We start from the raw sequence: 19,222 nt of genomic DNA, 5'->3' as shown, positions 1-19,222 counted from the left end.
GTTGTTTTACATGACAGGATAAAATAACTATACAATAATAAATGATGGTAACGAGACCAGCATAAAAGAGATCATTAATTTATTTGGGTTAATGTGCCCTGGAAAGTTGAACTAAGATTAATGACAGGGCAATGCTGCATGCAGATCATTCACTTGGCAAACTATGTCCCGCTGATCGGAGGCCAAAATAATACTCAACATATTTGCAGAACAAATAATACATTTTTATTTAATGTAAACAACAAAGCACCTTCTTTTTAAGGTCCCTTGATACAAAGAAGGCTTTAAACTCTAATTTGTTTCTGTGCTTTTCTTCTACTAAACATTTTAATCATCTCATAAAAATCTAAAAACAGTTTATTCTATGTCTCCTCTATATGCAAATAATTTCTCATTTTGCATCACCATGAGGTCTGTTCTCTGTGTGAGGTTTGTGCGCGACATGTACCCGGCTGGCAAATTAGCTATCGTGTCACACAATCTTGTCCATGTGTGAAGTGTGTATTTAAACTCATCTTTGAAGGTGAGCAGGAAAAAAATCCTCTTTCAACAAATGAAGATGAAAACAGCCCCCAGGTGTCAGAGTCTGCTCCTCTATCCTGCGCAGTGGAGGTTACGCATCCAAGTGAAGTAACAGTGGGACAAACTCATTTGCGAACTGAGTGGGACTGTCAGTGGCTCCCATTAGGCCTAATGCTGGTTAAAAACGGAAAATTGGGTTGAATTGCGTTTAAATTCCACTCCACGTGAAACGTAAAAGCGACATAGGTCCAGAATCACTCATTTCAAGGCTTCATATTAACTATATGTCCATATGCCTACTGGAAAACAATTCACCAATAATTTCCAGTGGGACGTTAAAGTAACCCACTTCTATCACAACAACCGCTCCTGTCAGTCAAACGCATCCTAATCGGCCGCCATCCAATCAGGACGCTCCTTACGTTTGATCAGCGTTTTGGGGCCAATCACGGCCGGTGCTCCATGCCTAATGGTTACCGCTGAGGGGAGGGGTTATGACCTTATATGGCAGTTATGACCTTATATGGAGCGCCGCCATGAGGACAGCCGAACGAGTCAGCCTGCTGGTGACACTTTCCCCAAATTCTAGCTTTAACTCTCGGAGACGGGACAGACAGTCGGACGGCGACGCGCTCCACACTCGCGCGGCGAAAGTGCTCGACTGAACGCGTTTCTGGCAGATTTCTCCTCCATAATATCTGGGGATTTTGCGTGCTCGGCTGAATTACGCTGACATTGTCGCTTTCCGACAGCTCGTCGCGGTGCGCAAGAACGAGCGGGACCGGGACTGCCCAGTTCTCGGACGCGCGTTTCTGAGAGGTCGCTGGCGCTGAATAATTCTGCTAATAACATGAAACGTGATCAGTATTAAATCAAGCGTGACATTCAGAGCGGACTGTTTTTCGAGCGTCTCCACACGCAGGACGGAGTGTCGCTTAGGCAGCGGCGAGCGGCTGAGACGCGGAATAGAGGCGCCACTGTTTGGCCTCAGCGCAGGAGCGAAAGCGAAAAGTCAGGTTCCGTTGTGTTTTTACGGTCGACGCGCGCTGGACGGACTTTTCCAGAGGTTACACGCTGAAGATCAACGTGTTTATGGATCGCTGCGCAGCGAGGAGCGCCGGGAGTCGTAGGCTACGCTGCTGTGCATCGATCATGTCGGTGCTTCGTTGCTGTTGTAAACTTTGATAGGTGTTCGCAGAAAGGACGGTCCAATATACAATAACGACTTGAAGACACGCGCCCGTTGCTTAGGTTGACCTTTGGAGGAAGTGGGAAGCGCCTTTTTTGCCCTTCCTCTTTTTTTCTCCCGAGACGTCAGGACGGATCTCTATCACTCAGTCTGACTCTCCTTCTGTGACTTAAACAAAGACCAAAGTGTTTGGGGGTAGCATGGCAATGGTAGTAAACCAGTGGCCAGAGAACATTTCGGCAGATCCGGGGTCTCAGCTCCAGATTTGCGGCCAGGAGCCCGGCGGGGCACCGGGCACCCCCAATGGTTCCACCCCGGGGAACGACGGACTTTCCGGGGACAAGATCCCCAACGTGGACTGCATGGTGTGCGGGGACAAGTCCAGTGGGAAGCATTACGGCCAGTTCACCTGCGAGGGATGCAAGAGCTTCTTCAAACGCTCGGTGAGGCGAAACCTGACGTACACCTGCCGGGGGAACCGAGACTGTCCCATCGACCAGCACCACCGGAACCAGTGCCAGTACTGCCGGCTGAAGAAGTGCCTCAAAGTCGGCATGAGGAGAGAAGGTAAGACCGGACCCCGTAGTCCGTGTGTGTGTGTGTGTGTGTGTGTGTGGGGGGGGGGGGGCTGTCAGCGAGAGCCAGTGGCACTATGGGAAATTCACTCAAATGTTTTGAATGTGCGTATAATTGTTCCCCTTCAATTAACAACCTTAACAGGTCGTTAAATATTCAATTCGGCCAAATGACCAAAGCTCCGTGTTGACTGAATCTCTGCATTTTAATGTTTTGCTAAAATATATTTGCAGCAAAGTTTAGACTCTTAATGAAAACCCCTCCTTTGTATTGATTACAAAGGAAGACGGAGAATATTCACTTCACCACTTTGACACAATTTTCTCTTTTTGCGCGCAAATAAACCAAACGTCAGTCATATTTTCATCTCGTCTGCGAAATTAATTCTGTGCCACTAAGAGTTTTGCGCGTTTAAAACGCGTCTCGTTGCTGTATGTGATGCCTGTTTATCCGCAGGTTGTTCCTCTGCAGTTTTCACCACAGACATTGTTGTTATGGGTAAATAATCAGTCACCACCTGCTGTATGACAATGCGTATGTCACATTCATTTAACAAATTTAAACTACACATCCCGGTGCGCCTTGTTCTGTGAAATCCCCCCTTTGTCCTCATGTTTTAATTATGCTGTTTGCTCACCGACACCCAGAGCTGCTATAAGAGGACGCCGCCACATTTGTTGTATTGTGTTGGATTAACAACGGGTCAGTTAGTGCTAAAGAGGAGCCATGAAAACGTGTTGGTGAAAAGCGCTGCCCTTATTAATTATGATGCGGCAGTGACACACACACACACGGTGCATGCTTTAAATTATGAAACAAGTGGAGCTGAATTTATTTCTTCATGTGTTGGGACGGAAAATGCGAAGTTTGTCCAATATATTGACACAATAAGTGAAGTCCAGCCTCAACGCACCATTTCAAGACCCTCCTGATTTAAATGACTTTAATTTTATTGGGGCAGTCAGATCGTTTGATTAAAAGCCTAATCTTGTTTGGGACGAGGTTAAATGTCAAGAGTAAGAGGTTTCACTACAAACAAGTGCACACACACCTAGAACAGGTGAGCCACGGGCAAATCATCCCGCGAAGGAAAATGTTCTCACTTTCTTCCGCAGCGATGTCACACAGCGCCCGTTTTATTTTCAGCCTCGGAGGACAGAATAGGGTCAGTGCTCGCATCCTCGCGAACGCCCCTGCTCAAGGACACTTCACCAGGAGACAGTGAAGGACACACAATCTTTCCTCAACGACTCCACCGCCCTTTGTTCTCAGCCTGAGCTAAAATGTAAATACACAGACGGTGGAAATACCCGTCTTTCCGAGCGCCTGAGACGATCCCCCAGGGTTCCCGCTGGCGATGCCTCCATGCGTGCGTGTGCGCGCGCGCGCGTGCGCGTGGTGTGTGCAGTGTACACACACAGCCGTACCTCATGCACAACACCCGCGAGCCGCTCCGCCTCGGTCACGCTCCTTTCCGTCTGAACGAACCCGAGGAAATCGCCTGACGCGCCGCATGCGTGTTCACTGGAGACGCGTCCATCTGATTCAGTCCGTTAATGAGACTGGAAATGCGGCGTTTTCAAAGTTCACAGCGGCGCAGGACACGTTTCCGCGGTGGCCACTGTTGCAGGCGAATGGGTGGCCTGACGTCTCATTTGGAGACGTCTTCGTCTATTGTACATTCACACAGGGCAGCAAATGGTTCAGTACACAGAGAGTGGAAAGATATTAGTCTGACTATTTAAATAACATTGATGCTGCACATTTAATAGTCTACAGTGCAACAACAAAGCACATTTCCGGTCAGGATCCGTTATTTCTTCCAGTCTTGTTATAAATAATTTCTTCATTGAGATAAAACCAAATAACGTTGCTACCTGTTCGATATTAAACACAATAATTGATTTATATTCAACCCATGACAGACTTGTTGATATGAAGTTGTTTTAGCGCTGGATTTGAGCGAAACGCGTAAATGTGGAGCAGGTCAGCGCGCGCTGGCACAGCTCATCTGTTGGTGCGTTTGAGGTCATTGGGATTAGCGGTCTCTTTAAATCCGCTTTGTCGGCTGACTTCTGTTTATCAGTGATCATTTGTCTACGTGGGCCAAGTTTTGTCAAGACACGCACTGCCCGTTTAAAACTCTAGAAACCAAAACAGGGAAGTCAGTCAATAGAAGCTGTGGCGTTAAATAGGAGACAGGGAGCACAAGAAATGATCTATAATTTAATTTAACCGTCATTTAAATGTGTCTTCATGAGGCACCAAGATAAATATTGTAACGGTAAACCGTTATTCAAACATAAATATTCATAATATTTTGGTTATTAACACGTTCGGTCTGATATGATCCAGATGACATGTGCGTGTTCTGTTTCCAACATTATGTAAAAGTTACTGAAAAGAGGTTTTGCCAAGTGGAAGCTCTGCATGATTCATGTGTAAAATACAGTGTGAGCTAAAAGAGAGTTTGAGGCTTTAATTATTCAGCGGCCTTGTTGCTTGCTTGCTTTGAAATGTACTCTATTATATGTACCATATGCTGCAGGTCAGTGAACTCCGTGTCTGGGCCCAGTTACACCTATAGGACAAAGTACTGGACCCAACGACCTGCTGACTGGTTTGGTTTGTGACGCGGCTGCTGGTTCTGTTTTTAGAGGCAGAGTTTAATACTTTAATGGAGTTTAATATCACTGACGCTGCTGCGTGACTTGTCTGTTTAGACCAAATTAATATTTAGCTGCCTGAGAAGACAAGCTAAAAGATTCATGAGTGGACCGCCTCAGATTTAGAAGCTCTTCACTTTCAAGTGACTGTTTCTTTTTTTCCCCCAAAGGGATGTTTGACCTCTTTCCGTAGACTGTTGTGTAGAACATAATATCATTCGCTGAAGACTTTTATTTGGAACACCTTCCAGCACCGTGACAGCAAACATTTGTGACCCAGTCTCAGTGGAACCCAAGCCCCTCAAACCTTGGCAACATTAGTGTCATTGTGTCACCGCGCAGCTACACATACACAGAACCTCCATTTGTGTCGGTGCTTTTTCCAGGCTGAATAGGAGGCAGAGAGGCAAAGAGAATCATTCTGACAGTTGCTCTGAACTGGAGCGAACGTTTTAATTTTGAATCACCCCAGAAGGACGGGTTCCGACTGCACCCAGGACAAAAAGACACGTGTAATAGTTTCCTGTTCTGATCCGTGCATGCAAACATTGTTGTTATCGTGTCTGTTGTGAGTCATACATGGGCATCTTTGTACACACAACATACAGTAGAGACACACCTCTGGTGGTACTAGTGAATGTAGTGATAGTAAATAGTCCACACTTGTATCACAGGAAGCTGTAATATCCACGTTGAGCACGCTCAGTGGGAGCCGCCTCCTCTGACCCATATTGCAAAATATCAACACCAGTGGCAAATGTAGGTCAACCAAAGCTAAAACATTAATAAGAGACCGGCTGCAGTCAAAGTCCAACAGTTCGACCCGGACGGGGACTCGGCCGGAGCTCTGAAGCGTCACACGCAGCGTTAATTAACTGATCTCCACAGTGGGTTTGTAACGAGGGCAATTTAGCAGCAGAACCTCCCTGCAAACTATCACCTCCCAGTAATTTAGCTATTGACAAATTCAAACACTTAACCCCTGTCACCGGAGTCACTGTCATTATCAGAGGCCACTTAGAGGAGGATGGCTCCCATTGTTCAGAGGAGCACAACCTCCATTAGATTCACACGATGACGTTATTCCCAAGGCGAACTTCCATATTACACTGAGACATGTGGGTGAATGTGAATCATGTTTTTTTCTTCCCTGCTGTAGTTTAACACACATTGACCTCAGCGCATCCTGCAGCATCACGGACGTGTTAAAAGTAAACGCAGCGTGACCTTCTCTGGTGCTCTCACTCAATCGCTCCAACCCTCCCACTGTTTCGCCTCGTCCGACCGTCTCTGTGTGTCACCTGGGTCTCTTGTAATAACGCACACGGCCGAGAAGGCGGCCACCGGGTCTGTCAGTCGCTGTCAGGATCGTTTAACCCTAAACTGTGTTTCTCCTCCAGGTTGACACACATTCGTTTTCTAATGCAGCGCTGTGGGAAATGTGTGCACATTAATATTCCAGCCATTTAGCTGGTGATCTTATTACGTGGAGGAGCTGTAGCGCCGCAGCAAAAGTTACAGACCAACAGGACGCAACAAGCTGAGAAAACGAGTCCTTTAAATGTGTTTCTCATCTTGGTGCAGCTGAAATGCTTTGATGCTACAATTGACGCTGATGCAAACACAGACTGGGAAGCTGAAGCATCTAAAAGCGGTTTAAAAGAACCTAGCATTAATATAAATATCGCCTCCAACCTCCTCCTGCGCCTCAGAGAGCACAGGGATGTAAGTGTAAATGAGGATATATTGTGAATGTGAGTCACTTAGCACAGGCTGACTTTGGTTTATTAATTAATTCAGGAACTGCCTCATCAAAGTCTGAGACAGACTGAGGCAACAGCATCCACGCGGCAGAAGCTACCGAGCCTCCTCACGCGAAGCTGCTCTCCTCCTCCTTCTCCTCCTCCTCCTCCTCCTCCTCCATCTCTCTGCGTCTCTGACTGATTTTCCCTCCTGCTCCTCCACTGCCTCCGGTTTTTCAGCTCTTGCTCGTCCTAACATCCACTGTAAACCTCAGTGCTCCCATGGTCCACGTAGATCAGAGTTTTTCTCTTTAAAACACTATTATTGGGAAAATAATTTTAGGGCAATTAAATCTTTTGCAAATCTACAATAAAAGCCATCAGTGCCTCATCTGGCTCTTGCGGCTCATAATTTTGCCTCTGCCTGTGCATCAACCTTGTCCATGTGCTGTTCTTAGAGCTTGTTGCTGAGGTAAAGCAAGAGCACGGCGCTGGGAGCCCCTAAAACGCCGCGCAGTCCTGAGCTGCGTGGTCGTAGTAGTGGTCGTCATCTGATCCACTGCTAATGTAAAAATATTTATCACAGCAGCTTTAATGGGAGCGCTTCTGCAACGCGTGGGTGCTAACGGCGAAGACACGGGGTCAGGTTTTATACCAGGATTTATGTGTTTTAGTAGCAGGAAGAAATGTTTCTGTAAAATAAGGATCAGACATGTAAGTTTACACCTCCTGTCCTTCCCTGAAACCAAATCTCAATTTAAATTGTGACAAATTACCAACACATCGTTTCTTCTTTCCAGTGAGTCTAATGTGAAAATAGGGTTTTTGTGAGTGTTTTATTCAGACCGTGAACCCAGCTGTTCATGGACTACAGCTAAAAAAACTGTCCAAATCGGCGGTTGCCAGAACAACAGCACCTGTGTGCCCAGCTACTCCAGCTCTGATAAATGCTTGGCTGCCGTTATCGGCTGCGTGTCCTCAGCCAGCCTCGCTTTATCCCCAGCCTCCTCCTGGTTTACACATTAGCTCCTATCACAACTCTCTTTGTGTTGCTGCAGAGCACTGACCTGCAGGTCAAAGTTCAGGGCCAAAAAAAAGGAACCTCCAAGAGCCACAGTTACATCCCATCACTCTGTGAACGGCTTCATCCACACATACATAAAGGTAACATGGACGGCGTGTCAGATAAACTGGTTAATAAACACACGTGTCCGTGCAGGTTCGTCTGAGCCGTGGCTCCGTGACGCGGAGACTCGGGTTCACGCAGGGGACCATGTTTATTTTTCACTCTGCGGTGGAAGCTTTAGAAACGGAAAAGCTACTTATTAAACGCAACTATTACTCTGAGCCAAATCTATAATGTGTCTGTGTTGCCCGGCATCGTGACCTTTTAGTCCAAATGTTGATAGGCCTTAATTGTATTTAGCTGCTGTAATTCCACTAACAGTCTGACCCAGAGGCTAATCCAGAGCAGCCAGGCAGCGAACCGTGCACTCTGTCAGCTGCCATTTGCTGAAGTGGCATTTTGAAAGTCGCAGCTGAAATGTCCCATGGTACCTCTGCATGCACGCGCCTGTCGCCCCCCCCACCCCCCGCTGCCACGTCCTCATTTCATGCCCTACCTACCTGATGCTGCGTTATTTTTTTAAGGACATGCGTTGGCTTTTGCCCTAGCGTTTGAATGCAGATCGGACTCGTGGACGTTTCCTCTGCGTCGTTGCTTGTCGTTCTCTTTGACTTCAAATGGCCGCGGTCTCTCTTTTGTTCGCCAGTGTTGTCAGCTGCAGGCGAGGAGAAACAGAGAGCAATGTGTCTGTGAGGCTCAAGTCCTCTGCCTCTCAGACACAAGTGACCCCAGAATGAGGCTTTTGAAAAGTCAAGTGGATCAAGTAGATTCGCCGCCATTTGCAGGATTAAGCACTAATCAATATGAGAGCAGATTAATAGCGGTGAATTCATAAATCAGCGGCGTCCTTACAGGTTGCGGACCGTTGGAATGTCAGTGAAATTGATGGTTATGATAGGGTTTACATACAGGTCAAGGACACACTGTTTTCCAGAGTGACTGAGGGAACCAGCCGCTGAAAAGCAGGTTATTTCATTGTGCAGGAGAAACACATCACAAGTGGGGACAGGGCGACAGTTTTGGGTCATGGAAGTTGTCAGATTTAGCTGTACACAGTCTTTGGAGACCGTCCTCCCAAAGGAAAATGACAAAATGACTCACTTGAGCACATCTTCCAGCGTGAAGTCGGTGTGTGTTTAGTGGGTGAAGCCCTCTAGTGGCCGTGGCCCAGCAGGAGGTCAGGTGGATCCAACAAAAGGCCGCTTCACCAGAGCAGCGGCCGCTCAAGTGCTCCGTCCTGTCTCCTGCTACCACGCGGCCTCGGCCCAAACCTCAACCAGTGTTGTCACATCATCACACAGCTTTGTTTTGTCAACAGTCATTTGTAACGGTTTTGGAAAATCCTGCCGGTGCTGATACGGGCGTCGGGTCGGAGGCGGCTCCGGCGCGTCGCTTTAAAGGGCACGTTCATTGGCCTCACACGCGTGTGTTAGGCCTCAAACGGCACCGTGTGACTGAGTCAAAGGCCCCGAGCACCAGGTGGTGGATCCTGGACCTGTTTTATGCTCACAGCGTGCGACGTCAACGCGCGTGGCTCATCTGACAGGTGTGTGAGTGACAAGGAATGTCCCATTGTGCAATGTTGTCTTAGTCCCAGGCAGCGGCTCCTCGGCCCGACCCGGCCCGGCCCGGCCCGCCGCCGCTGTTTGCCCAAGGAGAGCGCATTCTTTTCCAGGAACACGGGTTAACACAAGTTCACAGAAGAACTAGCAGTTTGAGGTCAGCACCTTTTGTGTGGAGGCATTTCTCCCTCTCCGTGTGCGCGACGGCCGGAGTCCAAGGCATTTTTACGCTCCTCAGTGACTTGACCTCTCAGCTTTTTTAGACGCTCCGCGGTGCCTTCAATTGACACAGCTGCCGTGTGAGGTGACAGGTGACGTGGACTTGAAAAGCATTTTCGAAGCCCCTCCTCCTCCACCTCCTCCTCCACCTGTCTCTTCGTGTAAACGGTTTCTCCGTATCTATCACTTCATAGACTACATTCAGATGTATTGAACTCCCCTCCTCGCCTTTAATGTCCCTATTTTACCATCTCAGCCTTTCTTCCTCCTCCTCCTCCTCATCGTCCATGTCACCCTTTTGCCTAATTCTTCTCCTCCCCTGTGTCCTGTTTTTGCCCCCCACTCCCTCGCTGTGTAACCGTAGATGGAGTTATTACTCAGACAGTGGGGACGACTGAACAGGTGTTTTCCAAATGGGCCTTTGAGCACTCGCGCATCATCGCTGGCCCACATGGGGGGCGTTTATGTGTGTTTGGCCTCTACGTGCACTTTTGGCCCCGGGCTGAGCCATTTGCCGGCAGAGGGGGGGGGAGATGTTGCCATATGTATTCATGTGTGCATGTATTCATGTGTAGCATATGTAGGTGTGAAGACCTGTTCTATCTTTACCAGCTGCTGCTCGTCATCGCTCACCGATGCACCGCAGCAGCGTGAAACGGCCTTGAGTCAGACCAGTGCTGACATATTTAGGAGCTTAAAAAATGTTTCCATCTCCTCACTTGTCGCCCTTCAACCCTCCTTCTGCTGGAGACCTCCTGCCCGAGACATTTGACATGCCCAATTTGCCTGGTTTTATTCTTTGCCTCCTCTGCCTCCAGCGGCTCCTGCAGACTTTTTCGGTTACATTTCACTTTTCACAGAGGGGGAGCCTTTAAGATGCTACTGTTACAGTAGGCCTCCTCAACCGGACCTGACTCATTCTCAGTCTCACGTTTTCTTTGCAGCTGTACAGCGAGGCCGCACATCGAACTCCCAGACCAGCCCGGGTCAGTACCTGACCAACGGCACCGACCCGTACAACGGCCAGCCCTACCTGTCCGGCTTCATCTCGCTGCTGCTGCGCGCCGAGCCGTACCCCACCTCCCGCTACGGGTCCCAGTGCATGCAGGGAAACAACCTGATGGGCATCGAGAACATATGTGAGCTGGCCGCCAGGCTTCTGTTCAGCGCCGTGGAGTGGGCCAAGAACATTCCCTTCTTCCCCGATCTACAGCTCATGGATCAGGTGAGGCGGCCACTTTGATGATTCACTAGAGCAGGAGGTGGCTCTTTGCTCTGTGGACCCAGTGAACCCTCTCTGCAAGCCTCATTAAAGAGATATGGAAGGAGACTGATAAAAAGATCAATACCACGCTTGTGTCTGCAGTCACTGGCGCTATAACTGGGGGCAATCATTTTTATGATAAAAAAAGACTGGACTGGGACCGAGGCTTGGTCGTCAGATCTAAAAATAAAGTCACAAAATACCATAACATACATATTCTGATGATGTATGTTGGCTTTCATTAGATATTAACACCAACGTCAACGTTTCAGAATAACATTTGAATTTGCCTCAGACGAGGTGTTAGTCACTGAAAGCAGAAACACGCGTGACATTCATTATGGATGGACCTGACATTAATCCTGCACATGTAGAAGTATTGGCACGGAGCGATTGTCCGACCTATAAATATTCATACGCCGTGGGCAACTACGGTCTGGGTGCGTAACACAAGACCAGCTATAGCTTGATTAATATATGATTTATGTCGTGTTGACTTGGGTGTAATTGGTCATTCTGAGGCAGGTGATGTTCTCTCAGCATATATTCACGCTCCTTTTCTAAGTTTTGCCCCACTCAACTTTAAATAATTCAGCCATTGACCTCATTTGCTCAACGTCTCTTCAAGTGCACACACACAAACAAAACGCAGCACACGATCCTGTTCAGCTCCGCAGCTGTGATCACAGCATGGGGCCGTTCCTCTGCCACAGGCTGGCACGCTGTTCAGCCAACCTGTACCACGCTATTTAAATAATAAATAAAATGGGATCGGTTTATGTCATATAAAGTGAATATATTTTTCTGTCTACATGGGCTGAATTTTATGACCTTTTGAAACCTACAATCAAGGCTCTGTCCCATTGACTGATCAGATGCTACGCAGATGTGCTGTCCTGACGTCCAGGCATCTCACCCCCACCTCTCCTTCGTTCCAGGTGGCTCTGTTGCGCATGTCGTGGAGCGAGCTCTTCGTCCTCAACGCCGCTCAGTGCTCGATGCCGCTGCACGTGGCTCCTCTCCTGGCCGCGGCCGGTCTGCACGCTTCGCCCATGTCCGCCGAGCGCGTGGTGGCCTTCATGGACCACATCCGCGTCTTCCAGGAGCAGGTGGAGAAGCTGAAAGCCCTGCAGGTCGACACGGCTGAATATTCCTGCCTCAAGTCCATTGTCCTCTTCACGTCTGGTGAGTTTGATGTTAAAGCAGGATGCTGAAAATAACTGATGGTCATCAACTCGTATCATCATTTTCATATTATATTATGGCACATTCACGTCAAGTCAAGAGTGCGACTGGTGCTGAATATACTGAAATGAAGATTTGACAAAGGATGTAGTCATAAAGAAAATCTCAGAATATACAATAATGTTTTTTTTCAGACTTTTGGAATGCACTTAACCCACAACCTTCTCACTGGCACAGTCTGACCAGGAGCTGACCTTTAACGCTGCAGCAGATATTGGCTCATTGGCTCCATATGTAAATGCTGCTTCTACAGTCCTCCCACTCTTTAGTCATGGCCGCTGCTCTCCATGAATTCCACTGTAACTTGATCGTTCTTTCATATTCAGCAGCCACAGAGAAACGCTTCGGAACAAAGTTAATGAGCCTTTATTTTGATTGCTCTGTATCTTAAACGTTAATCACAGGTATTAGCCTGCTCGTAGGTTACAGCATCTTCTATTTTTTTGAGTTTTACTTTATTTGTTACCTGAATTAATCTGGTTCAGTGACTCCATAGCTTCAAGGTAACAAAATGTGTGTGTTTGTATACAAGGCTCGAGCCTGACACCCTCATCGTGTCGCATTAGTTTCTTCCCACTGAGCTGCAGACGAGATGAAATCAAAACACGGTGGTTTCAGATCTTGAGGAAACCCGTGCAGTGGGCATTGTTTTGATACTGCTCATACACAAACCCTGTTGAGGGTTATCTCAACAGTCACTGGGCTCCAGCGCCAGCCAAAATACTGTCACATCTGGGACACTTCACTGCGAGATCATGCTTTGTGACCCAGGGGGAAACGGATGGTGAAGAAGCCAACGCTGAGATGCTTTTTATTGCGTTTCCCCTCTTTTCTCTGTTCCATGGCTTGTCAGATTCGCTCTGTGTGGAGCGTCTTCCCTCCATGTGTGTGGGTGGCTGTGGATCCATCTCTCCCTTCTCTTCTCTGCTTCATGATCCTATCTATTATTGAAACCAGTCATTCACCCCTCCCCTGCGCTCCCCAAACCCCGTCCTGGCCCTGGGACCCCTGCCCCCACCGCGGAGTTGAATTATGTATGGTGGGTTCAGTGAGACGGAGCATTCGCCACAGCCTCAGCCATGACCTACATAACCCCTGTAGCCCTGAGCATCCCATGTGACTTCCATGCATGCGGGCAGATATACACACACGTACACTCATGCAAAAACTGCACTACTTGCTGAAAGACGGTGGAAGACAATATATTAAGTGAAACGTGCGGATGTGAACAGTAAATGAAGGTAATGGCAGCAGACACGCGCACACGTACACAGGAGACAGACTCTTTAATAAACCTGACTCCTGCAGATCTGCTCTGATGAGCTAACGTGCTCAGACAAACACTGATCGTCCCCACCTCCCTCTGAGTCCCCTCCCTCCGCTCCCCCCGTGAAGCCCAGTCCCATCAAGCCACATCAGAGAACGGGCATCTCAGTCCTGCCACCCTGATCCCTCACCCCCGGTGACCTGGTGTGTGCCCAGGAATCAGACAAAAGAACACGGCACTCTGCGCGGAGGACGCCCGTGGAGCTGTCGCTTCGGCATGCGAGGTAGCCGCAGTCACGCAGACAGCTTCGCTAATCCCAACTAGGCAGTAACTGCCTTGTCACGCAGGACCCAAAATGGCGGCCCAACAAAAAAGGTCCAGCTGCCCCCCCGCTCTGTGTGGAGAGAAATACACTCAGTTATTTTCCCCGGATGCTGAGAATGGGGCTGCTGGGGGTGAGGAGGGGTCCACGAGCTGGTTCAAATATGAGGTGAATAACGTTTCTTCCTGTTGGAGGACGGCAGATCTAAGCTACAGGCCAGCACTTTACACTAAAAGCCTGCCGGGGGTCAGCGAGGGGCCGCGTACTGTACGTGTCAGTACAGTAAAGCGTGTCTTTGTGGGGGTCACACATGCGGCCTCCTTCTCTAAATCCCCGCGCTCTCCTCCACACGGAGGGTGCGAAAAGTACGGCGCGGCGTTACACTCTCTCTGGGTCGTGTGAGACTGTCGCGGGGGGGAGGAGGGGGAGGAGGGGGAGGCAAGGCTTGACCTCCAGCTGGGGGAGGAGCAGCGCTGTGGCGTGGACGCGGATGCGTGTCTCTGCAGGGACTCGCTCTGTTTAGCAGGACTTCTCTGAGCCATCGAGCTCATTTATCTCCTTTAGTCACTTAATTAGATTAAATATACGGCGCGTTATCAGGCCAAGTTCTTAGGCCGGGCCACCCACGTCCACCGTGCAGCTGAATTCTGCTAAAACAAGAGCGCAGATCAGACTGATAAGACTTTAACAGCTGTGGGGAAACTGTGATGGAGGACGATTTCCTCATTTATTCATCCTCGTCACCGAGGGCGGGTATTATGGGTTGCTTGGTCCAGTCTGATGTGTTTCCTGCTCAGGTCATTGGAATTGAAAGCAGAGTGATCACCTAATCTTGTGTAGACGTGTTCAGCACATTTTCGTTCTCAGATGACGCTCATATTTTATAGCTTGTGTTTAGCGACACTGAGAAGCCTTTATTTGATGACTCTGTCCTCCCTCGTAGACGCTATGGGCCTGTCTGACGTCGCCCACGTGGAGAGCATCCAGGAGAAGTCCCAGTGCGCCCTGGAGGAGTACGTGAGGAACCAGTACCCCAGCCAGCCCAACCGCTTCGGCCGCCTCCTCCTGCGCCTGCCGTCGCTGCGCATCGTGTCCTCCCCCGTCATCGAGCAGCTCTTCTTCGTGCGCCTGGTGGGAAAGACGCCCATAGAGACACTGCTCCGCGACATGCTGCTGTCGGGCTCCAGCTACAACTGGCCCTACATGTCTGCGGTGCAGCGCGAGCGGCCCATCTCCCTCCACTACAACGAGAACGGGCCGTGATGGAGGCGCGAGTGGGCCGCGCGTCCGTCCGAGCGGCCGCGCGTCCGTCCGAACTCGCTCCCCTTCGATCTGTGCGTCCGACCGCTCCGCTTTCCCGGAGGAAGCCGCTTCCTCGCCATTCCCCTCACGGCACCCGACTGACGGTTCACTGAATCCTCGCCATCCACACGAGCAGGCCGATCCCACTGCAGACACCGGCCCGTTGCACACGGCGCGGCTGCGTTCGAGACGTGGCACGAGATGACGGGTTGGTAGATCGTGTTGCTGCACAGTTCACCAGCAGGTCTGTTGGACTCACGTCAACAGACCTCAGATGTCCGTCTCAAAGCCCAAATCCAAACCGGGGCGGCAGCAGACCAAACATTTGCTTCACTGCCGATGCTTTGCCTACACTTACAGACGCGCCGCCGTCCCGTACGGCACACACTGAGCAAGGGCTTTGCCAGTGGGACTCTGTCCGAGAGCACAAGGCCCGTTGTATCTTTACTCGTGTTTGAGAAGAAAACCAGAAGCCATTAAAAAAGAAATATGCCAAAACGTCTGGGACTTTTGCAGATGAAATGTTTTATTGTTTGTTTGTATTAGCACTGTTTATATGGAGAAAAACTCATGATTGTGTCCATATGTACAGTATATAATTGATTCATAGGCATCTATAGCGTGTTTGGGTTCATTGGGAACGCTCAGGTTCAGAGGGTGGGCAGACAGATGACCAGATCAAAACGCCAACATCAGTACATGTACAGACACACAAACCAGCAACATTCACCCTTATTAGCAGCCGGTGCCAAAGCTGAATATGAATTGTTTGGATTACTTTCGTGGTAGTGTTGGTGATGAAAAGTTAATGTTTGGTTTGTCTGTAATTTGACTATATACATGTTTTAGAGTCTCAGGGGGAAAGATGGACGATGAATTTGTAAAGACAATACAAATAAGAGCGTAGGCACTTGCAAAGTAAACTAGTCAGAACCTACAGTTAGTCCTTCAACATCACAGCACTGCTAGGGTCCTGCTACCCTTCTGCCATTCGACCGGTCCACCTTCTTACTTATTCAAAGAGCAAATTGTGACACACAATTCACTCATAATATTGTTTTCTCAGTCATAATTGTCAATATTAGACCGGGGGGAGCATTTTACAAAAGTAGCTGTACTTGCCTTAGAACAAGGATTTGGTCACTGAGCATTTATCTTATGACTGTGCCATAATCTCTCGTTACCTTTTATAACAGGTATTACGTCCTGTCAGGAGACGAAATGAACTCCCATGATGTGAAAAACTGATGATGTGCACTCACAACCACAGGAATGTGATGCAGAGTACAGACGTTTCTGAGTACAGGTCATCCAGCACTTTCATTTTTTTGACTTCATGCAAGTTCTTTTCTGCGTCCTGATGATATTGTCATGTAGGGAAACCCCCCAACTCATGTGGTTTTAAGCTTATCGTACTGATACTTTAGAAAAGTGTATCACTAATCTCTGAAAACCTCAGTCTATGTTACAATATTATTCTAGTTGAATTTATGACTGTGACTTAGCTTAGGACTATTTTAAGACATTTTTTTCTTCTTGCCCTTGATGGAAGCAAGTTTGTTTTGACAACCTGTCTCACATTTCCAACATGGCACGGTGGTATCAACATAAAGTACTGGTACTGAAAAAGCCATCTGGGACCTTTAGAAAGCTGTTTGTTTATAAATGAATTCACAGAAAGTTTGTTTTTATCCCCTCTATTTTGTTTGGAAACATGGATTATCGATTAATTGAAATAAATCCTTTTGTTCACAGTTTTACAGTTTATTTCCTCTTTTATTGACATAATGTTGAACTGACACAAAGTAAGCGCTTTGGTTTGTAATTATATTTTTGTATATTCACAAGGAAACAGTGCGACTCAAACCACTTTTGTTTTTCACCTGCACATGAAGCATATTTACGTTTCACTGACAGGACGTGCTCTACCAGTCGGATGTAAATAAGCAGGACCAGGTTACAGGTTCTGCTGCAGCCGTAGTGACAGTTCACCGGGGCACGTGAGCAACAAATGAGCTCCAACTGAATCATATAATTGTTCCTTTGGCGCGAATAAATGAGGCTTTTACGCCCCGGTGCCTCATTCAGTTTCTTTCCCTGCTCACGGTGTTTCAAGCACCACTTCCCTACGTTTGTTGTTATGAACATTTAGTCCTTAAAGTTGGATGGAGATTATAAAGGTTCTACTACAAACACACAAAAGCTCACAGCTTCAGCAGCGTTACTCAGCACTACTCTGTGCTGCGTTACAGGCCAATAGACACGGTTCCACCAGTGGTTTAATGTAAAACAGACTGAACAAATCATTACCAGTATCCTCTGACCGTCAGTCAAATAAAATATTTCCACCTCATATTATTATGAGACTAAATAGGTCAGCTGACTGGTTTGTCTGTACAAACAGCACTTTAATTAAATAATGTCATGTGTCGGTCAATACTCGAATCAATCAATATTTTTAAGTCAACTGCTCGGTGTGTTCCCAAAAGTCAACAAGCGCCGTGTCCCAGCGTGTGTGTGTACGCCACAGAGAGAGAACACATGGTCTTTGACCTCTGGGTTCAAGGTGTGTCACCAGGTGAGTGTTTGTGGTTGAACGTTCAGGTTTGTGTAAGTGTAGCTGCTGGTAGCTCTCAGTGTCAACACTAAAAAAGACACGGACAACAAAAGAAAGGCTGGAGAATCTGAGCACAGGCTTCAAGTTCCTCCAAACGTGCACACTCCCACCACATGGCAACCCTGTGCACTCCACACCCAAGCCTCCCTCCTCCCCCAGCCCATGTGTGTGTGTGTGTGTGTGTGTGTGTGGTTTGTGTGTGTGTGTGTGTGTGTGTGTGTGTGTGTGTGTGTGTGTGTGTGTGTGTGTGTGTGTGTGTGTGTGTGTGTGTGTGAGAAGAGTAGCCGATTGACTTATGCCTTCATTTCAGAGCTGTCACTCCTGGCCGAACACCATGACCCCTCAACCTTCATTTTGGAGGCACACATTTTTTTTTCTTTCCTCCATATGAATATAAAAAACACATGTGGCCCAAAGGTGTATGTGTGCACGAGTGTGAGTGTGAGTGTGTGCATGTTTATGTGCGCAGGTAAATCAAACTGACACAGCTCCTTTGAATGGCAGGGGCTGAATTACTTCTGCACTTCAATTTTACACACCTGCCATTTATGGCAAACACTCGGCTCAGCATAAACCATAAAAGCAAAATACGTTGCTTCGAGATACAAATCAAAGCCAGTAAATATCACAAGCTACAGGACCAGGTGCCGCAATTACCGGCTAGGTCTTTGTACCTAAATGACTCTGCATATCACAAAATGTGTGGTTATTACCCCGGATTAACAGGAGGCTAATAAGTGAGGATTTAGGAGGAAATTGCATGTAATTGAAAAGACTTAGAAAATGTTTGACCATCAAGTGAAGTAAAAGCTCACAAGGTTTTAAAACAACAAAATGTCTTTGCCCCAGTAAATATGAGGTAAAATAAAATCTGTAAAAAGCTAAAGAATCTAGTTTTAAACAAAAAGCAGTTTTCTCTATGCCATCCATGCTTTAACCCCATGACCTCACAATTATTCTATTAAAGCTAAGTTCTAGGGTGCGGTTGTGTCCCTCACATTTACACATGCAGGACAGAAACAATGCATTCACGGGAGCCGTCTCGGCGGCCGCACCAGTCAGATCCCAGCCAGAGGTCGAGATGACAAACACAATAAGGCTGCAGATTCATCACCCTGCGTGCTCTGACAGTAATTGTCCTGGGTCCATGTCACGGTCCCTCTGTTAAAAATACAGGGGATGCTCCTTTGACAGAGATGACATCGGCGCCAGTCACATGCATTTAAACCAGACACCTCCGCTATTTGTTATGACACACTTTCAATTTAGCAAAAGGGCCCCACTGAAGATGGACAGCGCCCTGTGTGGGAGGAGGAAGGTCTGTGACGGCAGGCTGCTGTGAGAGTAATTTAGACCTGGGTGGAGGAGATGAGACATGTGGAGGATTTTGTTTAATAAAAAGGTGTGTTTTGTCTTGTTGCTAAATGTGAATGTTAGGAGTACAAGGGCGAGCTAGACATCCATCTCTGGGGGACACCGCAGCTCAGATCGATAGGTGGGATGTCAGATTGAATTGAGGTCACTCTTTGTCTCCCCCTAAAGAGGTCCTGCTTACGGACTTGCCATCAAAAGTAGAAGGGTATTAAATGAAAGGGGGGGGGGG

The 19,222-nt window shown here is 48.0% G+C and overlaps 1 protein-coding gene across 2 annotated transcripts in view; it reads left to right on the top strand.

Annotated features, from left to right (window-relative positions):
- The window catches only part of nr2f5 (nuclear receptor subfamily 2, group F, member 5), a 38,624-nt gene extending 21,865 nt beyond the window's left edge, over window positions 1-16,759 (top strand). The window contains exons 1-4 of one of the 2 annotated variants that reach the window (XM_029129721.3): window positions 1,053-2,278; window positions 10,547-10,827; window positions 11,805-12,051; window positions 14,644-16,759. In XM_029129721.3, coding sequence (XP_028985554.1) covers window positions 1,912-2,278; window positions 10,547-10,827; window positions 11,805-12,051; window positions 14,644-14,963 — 1,215 coding nt within the window. In that variant the 5' untranslated portion in view covers window positions 1,053-1,911 and the 3' untranslated portion in view covers window positions 14,964-16,759. Of the gene's footprint in view, window positions 1-1,052; window positions 2,279-10,546; window positions 10,828-11,804; window positions 12,052-14,643 lie in introns of those variants that run through there. The other variant, XM_041067850.2, reaches the window with a different exon arrangement.
- Window positions 16,760-19,222: the final 2,463 nt, after the last annotated feature.

The sequence above is a fragment of the Betta splendens genome, chromosome 16 (assembly GCF_900634795.4).
Source record: "Betta splendens chromosome 16, fBetSpl5.4, whole genome shotgun sequence".
NCBI lineage: Eukaryota > Metazoa > Chordata > Actinopteri > Anabantiformes > Osphronemidae > Betta > Betta splendens.
The sequence above is the reverse complement of the archived record's forward strand: the minus strand, read 5'-3'. Positions and strand labels throughout refer to the sequence as shown.